Genomic DNA, 7,204 nt, shown 5'->3' on the forward strand with positions numbered 1-7,204 from the left:
ATATATATATATATATATATACATACATACATATACATACACCCACATATATGCCACACACATACATATATACACCACACTCATACATGCATATACAAACACATGTACCTTCATCTTGAAAATTTTCATTGGGATCAGCTACTACTGCTTGCCGAAGCCTTTTGCGGGAGTTGAAAAATGGTGCAGGGGGTACTTTAGCACTCTGAGAAATAACAGAACATAAAAGTTTCAATTACTGAAAGAGAGGTTTTTTTTTTTTCAATATCCTTCAAACAATCAAACATAAAAGAAATAAAATTATAAAAAGAGAAAAACAACTAATAAGGAGCCTCTATATGGTTACTTGACCTGTTAGAAATAGCAAACAAATTTCCCTCAAATCACACCTCACTGTTTTTTATAAAAAAGGAAGGATACATAGACTAATGTCGTCTGTGTAACTATTTATAATCTTGTCAGAAACAATATGATGATGATGATGATGATGCCACAATTTCTGTTTTGTCAAAGTTGTATGATCGACTTAAACTTCTTTTTGCTATTATTATGGAATTGAAGTAGCATTGCAGTGCACTTCCTTCCAAACGACACTGGTCTGTTGAGATTTCACAGCACGGTTTTCTGCAAAGTGCTGCCATGATTATATCATAGGGAATTTTACTACAAAATACAAACTCCTGAACAAATATCACAGTGCAGAAATGAGATTGGTGCAGTTATTAATTGAATAGCTGGAGAGTTAATGACATCTCTCTCTCTCTCTCTCTCTCTCTCTCTCTCTCTCATAAACAACACTGTTACTATACTTCCAATGTTTTATCACATTAACCAATCTATATATTAATATGGTCTTACCTACCTACCTACCTTTTTACTTAAGGCTAAAAAGAAGTGGATATAACAAAGTTTCTTATGTCATTGTGTTTTTAGTTATCTGAATTTCTTATCCCACCACCTCTTGCTCCCTCTCTCTCCTCTCTCTCCCTTTCTCTCTCTCTCCCCTTCTCTCTCTCTTTCTCTCTCTCGCTGTGTTTGTTTGAAAAGTTTTTGAATTGTACCTAAGCAAATAAAATAATTATTTCACTACAAGAACCAAAAAATGCTAATGTCTTCTGTTAATATATGTATATATTCATGTATGTCAGTATGCATAAATGTATATGTGTTGTGTGTGTATAAATATAAATACTTATATATCAAGGCTAAACAGGAGTCAGGGAGGGGGTGTTTAACAACACACTCATGTCAAGTATATTGGTAAACAGTCTATGGCAATTGTTGTGATGATAATAATATGAATAAATTAAATAAAGTATGGTATTTCTATTTGTTTAGTCTTTTACCAGTTTTTTGATTGTGACCATGCTGGAGCACTTCCTTCAAGGATTTAGCCAAGCATATTGACCTCAGTAATTAACTTTGTTGGATACTTATTTTATCAATGTGTATTTGTCAAATTACAATGTTACGGGACAATATCACAGGCCTTAAGCAACATAAATACACACACACACACACACACACTCATAAATGCACACTCACAGATTTATATAAATACACACACACTCATAAATGCACACTCACAGATTTATATGAATACACGCACAAACAATTATTTCCTATACAGTTTCTGTGTATCAAATTTCAGTCACAACAATTTTCAACTTGAGCCTCAAGTAGAAAACTTTTTGCCCAAGGTGCTACACAGTGGGACTGAACCAAGAATCACATGGACACAAAGCAAACTTTTAAATCATACAGCCATGCTTGTGTCTATATCACAAGTATGTTTTTTTCTTTATTTTAAGAATCCACAGTTCAGTGAATTCTTAAATTCTTTACTTCATTCAATAAGACTGTGGGTTCAAGTCTAACCTAATGAACTAATGTGAAAATAAGGATGGAAGCTATCAGAATTAAGATTTGCCAAAGCTTTACCATCATAGTTGTTCAGCAGCAAAACAGATTATGTCTTTGATGTGTTTTCATTGTTAAGACTGTTTATTTCTAGAAGTAAAGTGGAAAATGATAGATAGCAACTATCACGGTAGTGTATAACAAGGAACATAGCTCCTAACAATACTACTACTACCTAGGTGGACTTGTACACCATCGGAATAATGAAATGGTGCAAACAAAATACAATTTCAAGAGAAATTATTTCACAGCTCTCGATAAACTTTCAACCACTTTTCAAAATAACCATAGAATTTCCATGCATACTGCTGCTAGCAGGTAGTAAAATGACAACAGAAAATTAATTCTACAATTCTTTCATATTATAGGTTGGCAGTGACTGGTGCAATGCCAGCTAGCAACTAAAGGAGATTTCTTCTTTGTCAATGTAACAAAACTAGATTATACTCCAAACAGAGTTGGTCTCCTATTCATGCAAATGGCTCCTATTTAGGCACTTCAAGTTTACCAAGTTTGGGAAACACAGACAGCTTTCACTTCCAATTGCTTCTAGTGACAGATTTATTTAAACTAAGTCAGTTTACTGTTGGTATTACTTTAAAAGTAGCAGTGATAAAAGGTATGATGTGCAGTGACTGTGATTGGAGGTAAGAAAGGCTTGTTTTTTATAATAATTTTCATAATAACTGGTATTGTATTGGTGAAAAGAAGGAGTTATAAGCTAATTTAAACTGAATTGATAAGGTTTGTTAACAATGTTTGTTTTCAGATGACAAGTAGATCCTTTTTGTTTGCATGTTTACTTTTCAGATAAAGTATGTTCAGTTGGTATGATCAAATAGTCCAGCCCTAACAATAAAACGACATGTAAGACAATTAAGTAGACATTATACGACTGAAACTAAGTGGGAATATGTCTGCAGTGGGGCTTCACTAACTCCAGCAGCAGGGAAGGGTATGTGAAATCACAGGGTGTGTGTGATGTGTGTGTGCTCTTGTCAAATGAGGACATAAACCCAACAAAACTACGTGACATTCACCATATACACCAAAATACAATAATGAGGGTAATTTCAGAGACTGTAACACAATCTTCAAACTCATGTGGTAGGATTCTATGGGACATTTTGCTATCATGCAAGTCAATGCAGTCTGAACAGGTTGTGCAGTTGAGTATCTCAGAGGTGTGTATCACAATCGAGGCTGAAATTGTTGTGTGAAGTGTGTGGTACAAGTAAAACAAAGAAGCTATCCACAGTTTCTATCTCCAACAAAAAGAGAAAGCTAACAATGTTTGTTGTTATTTTGGTTGAATAATATAGTCCGTTGCGTTTTTTATATTGTGTCACCTGGTGTATTTGGGTTGCCTTCACTGCAGCTTGAAGAGTTAGTATTTCCTCCATTTCTAATATGGCTGCTGGCCACTCTTTCAGTTGCCATGCACTTTACAAAATGGCCAGAGTATATTTTATTGAGACCTCTAGAAAGTCAACTCTAACCTGCATCAAACAACTAAATATTCCAGACAGATCACCCTGAATCTCAAGAGGAACAACAAACCAAACTAGAAGCTTCTTCTGCTGAGTAAATGTTTGGCTGACAGTTTAGCAAGAATCAAAACTACTTTAAGCAGATTTTTGTAGAAACACACCACTTCAGTTGCTAAGCTGTAAATCCAACCAACTTTTTCTATTCATTTAGCTCCTGTCAATAATGACAGGTTCCTCTTGAAATTGTCAAATATATACAAACTTCCTATGAGACTACACAGACTTTTACCACACAAGTCAACAGAAAATTCTGAAGACATAAAATCTTTCATTTCAATCTATAAATCTACAGAACCCAACCAAAGCAAACAACAATGTTAGCAATCTAATAAGTAAACAAACATACCTTCATGGTGGCAGATCCAATAACTGTTGAGAAGAGAAAAAAATATAACTTTGAGTAACAAATATACTTTAGATTTTTACAACAATTATATTTTAAAAAGCTTTCTAATATCTCTTTCATACTTCTTTTTCATTCTATAATTGCTCAGTACTAGTTTATATAACAAACTTCACCATTTCATCTCTAATAATACAAAAGGAATAAATAGTTTGAACTCAATCTTTTCTCAATGATATTGATACTTGAGGTTAATTTGGAATACAGATTATCAATAATATTTTTTATTTAATTTATGAAACTTTTTGTGTTTGATGTATTTGTAAAGTAAATTACAAATCTATCTCCATTAGATATAGTTCAATCCATATATTGAGTGGGTATTTTGTCTGCAAACATTGAAGATTCTAACATTTGGGTGACTGATGAATCTAAATTTAATTATATACACAATATTACTTACATCCACTTCTTTTAAAGTGCCTTTCCAAAGAATATTCGTAGTTTCAGTGAAGTAAACTAGCTTCCCGTGAGAGTTGAAACCTTGTCTCAGATAGACACACCTGTGCATATTTATTATATATATATATATACACACACACACATGATTTAATGACATACACACACATAGCATTATAAAATTAATGTATTTCTCTCCTTTTACAGAAATCCCCACAATAAGGTACTTAAATGAAATGCATCTGTCTGTCTGTCTGTCTGTCTGTCTACCTATCTGTATGGACAGACAGACAGACAGGCAGGCAGGCAGGCAGGCAGGCAGATAAATGTTAACGCCAAAGATAATTCAGGAAATGCATAAATCACAGTAAAGTAAAATGACATTTTATGATAGATCAGATATATTAATATAGAAGAGAAAGTCTTATGTTGAGAATATCAATGATTAGAGACTGGAATAAACAATAATCCACATCCAAGGAAGGTTGAAAGCAACAAAGAAAATATCTTTCTCCATAACATCTGTATTAAGGATTGTTTCTGCCTTCTTGTCTAAGTTGCAGTAATTGAAAAGAGAGAGAGAGAGAGAGCCAAAAATGATGATATAATAGTAATAGTAACTATATATATATATATATATATATATAGAGAGAGAGAGAGAGAGAGATGAAAAAGTGAAAAAAAAGCAAAAAAACAATTGAGCTTTATTTTTGCCTGAGAAATTCAGAGAATGCAGACTACGACAATTTCAAATAAAAGAAAATAATAATAATAATAGATGTAAATGAACATAAAATAAATACAATGAGTTGTCACAATATATTATTGTAGCTTTGTACGATGGCATTGTTGTTGTCATTATTATTATTAAAATGAACTATATTTTTTTAATGTTCCAAAGAAAATGATAAGTAAAGGAGAAAACATGAAAAAGCAACCAACCTGCCGACACACCGACCAATGGCTGTCATGTTGGCATGGTTTCTACTTGATAAGTTGATTAGATTCCAAGAATAACAGAAGACAAGCCAACGTCAATAAACTGTCGCTACTGATATTGTTTGTTCAGAACTGATCACATCAATTTTCTATCAATATTTTTCTGATTGAACCCAGAAGCATTGTGTTTGCAAGCACAACCTACTTATAAATGTTTACCTTATTAATAAATCACAGTAGATATATTTTAAGCAGGTAAAATATTCCCAACAAAGATCTGGGAAGCAAAATGTTTAAAACAAACTTTGAGATAAACTCAGATGTGGAATTAAAATACATTTGAAAACAAAACAAAAAAAACAGGTTCATGCAAAATGAAAGATGGAATTATCTGCAGAGGAAGTGACCAAAAGTGTTGGGGGGAATATTGGAATTAAAGGCAGCACCAAGAACAGGGAAAACAATGATTCACTGATGTTTGGAATAAGACTGAAACATGCTCAGAGTTGTCTCTGGTTTTGCTGCAAAACTGAAAGCATTAGCCATTGATTGATATCATATTTTTTTCTCTCACTAATTTAGCTAATTAGGTAAATATGGGATCCCAAAATAAAATCATCGAAGTCAGTTACTCACTTCACATTAATTAAATAAAAAAGAAAACTAAACTAGGATCCTTTATGGAGAGGAGTTAACAACTCATGTACTGAATGTAAACTAACAGATTTACCCCTTCAGCAAATCTCTTCTACTATGGCCCTGAGATGACCAAAACCTCGAGTGGATTTGGTACACAGAAACTGAAAGAAACCGGTCGAGTGTGTGTGTGTGTGTGTGTGTGTGTGTGTGTGTGTGTGTGTCTAAATGCATTTTTCTGTGTCTCCTACCACCACTTGACAACTGGTGTTGATTTGCTTATGCCTCCATAACTCATCAAAAAGAGAGTGATAGAATAAGCAAGATAGTCATCACAATATACCACAACACATTACGAGAGCAATCTCTACTTGCCTAAACACACGAAAGAATATCAACAACAATCACAAGGCTTTAAAAGCCATTATTATTAAGACATCAGGTGGTACAGCTGGCTTAGTAATAGATTCTACTGATGCCAGCTGAATCTAGTTTAGAGTAGTATTTGTTCTAACACACCGTTTCCAACACTGGCTTTTTTTTTCTTCAATACATACACCAGTTTTGTTGCTGTCAATTGTATATAAAACACATTATTCCTACAGGATGCATTCAATGAATGAGCAGAATAAATTCAAACAAACACATTGTAACAAATAAGTTATTCAACAAGACTAATTATAAATCAAATTCTATGTCAGTCTATTTTGTTTCCATTAGTTATAATTTTTACATCTTCCTCTTCATCATTATAGTCAAATTTACTCCCAACTGCTATTATTAGTTTTGTATTTATGTATAATTATTTTTAAATACATTTTTATATTATAGCATAGACATTTTTATAGATTATGTATGCAAGCCACAAAACTTTATTGCTTTGGCGTAGATCTCAATATTGAACATTGAAAACCCAGCAAGGGTTATTTGTGAATTATGACCAGCTTCTACGTGTTTCAAGCAACAAAATTCTATTTATAAGGTATTGGTCGATCCTAGGCCCCCAAGGCTATTGTAGGAAACACAAGCTCAGAGTGTCATATGGTAGGAGTGAACAGAGAATAACATGACTGCAAAGAGCATTTCTTAACCACACAACAATGCCTGCATCATGTGTGTGTATGTATCTGGTAGGTGGATAGGTAGGTAGATAGGTAGGTAGACAGATATATAGGTAGATAGATAGATAGATAGATAGATAGATAGATAGATAGATAGATAGATAGATAGATAGGTAGATAGATAGATAGATAGATAGATAGATAGATAGATAGATAGATAGATAGGTAGACAGATAGGTAGATAGATAGATAGATAGATAGATAGGTAAGTAAATGGATAGGTAGGTAGGTAGGTAGAT

General features: G+C 33.2%; 2 protein-coding genes across 6 annotated transcripts in view; one reads left to right on the plus strand and one right to left on the minus strand.

Moving 5' to 3' along the window:
- The window catches only part of LOC106869068 (spermatogenesis-associated protein 22), a 41,610-nt gene that overhangs the window by 22,588 nt on the left and 11,818 nt on the right, over positions 1–7,204 (minus strand). For 2 of the 5 annotated variants that reach the window (XM_052976605.1, XM_052976602.1), the window contains exons 1-3: positions 4,274–4,337; positions 3,814–3,836; positions 109–202 (exon numbers count right to left, since the gene is read on the minus strand). In XM_052976605.1, the coding sequence (XP_052832565.1) occupies positions 109–202; positions 3,814–3,819 (100 nt within the window). In that variant the 5' untranslated portion in view covers positions 3,820–3,836; positions 4,274–4,337. Of the gene's footprint in view, positions 1–108; positions 203–3,813; positions 3,837–4,273; positions 4,341–7,204 lie in introns of those variants that run through there. The other 3 variants (XM_014914587.2, XM_052976604.1, XM_052976601.1) reach the window with 3 other exon arrangements.
- The window catches only part of LOC106869084 (uncharacterized), a 63,348-nt gene continuing 58,644 nt past the window's right edge, over positions 2,501–7,204 (plus strand). The window contains exon 1 of the mRNA XM_052976606.1: positions 2,501–2,564. The gene's annotated coding sequence lies outside the window, so the exon portion shown is untranslated. The remainder of the gene's footprint in view (positions 2,565–7,204) is intronic.

Source organism: Octopus bimaculoides, chromosome 25, assembly GCF_001194135.2.
Source record: "Octopus bimaculoides isolate UCB-OBI-ISO-001 chromosome 25, ASM119413v2, whole genome shotgun sequence".
NCBI classification, from domain to species: domain Eukaryota; kingdom Metazoa; phylum Mollusca; class Cephalopoda; order Octopoda; family Octopodidae; genus Octopus; species Octopus bimaculoides.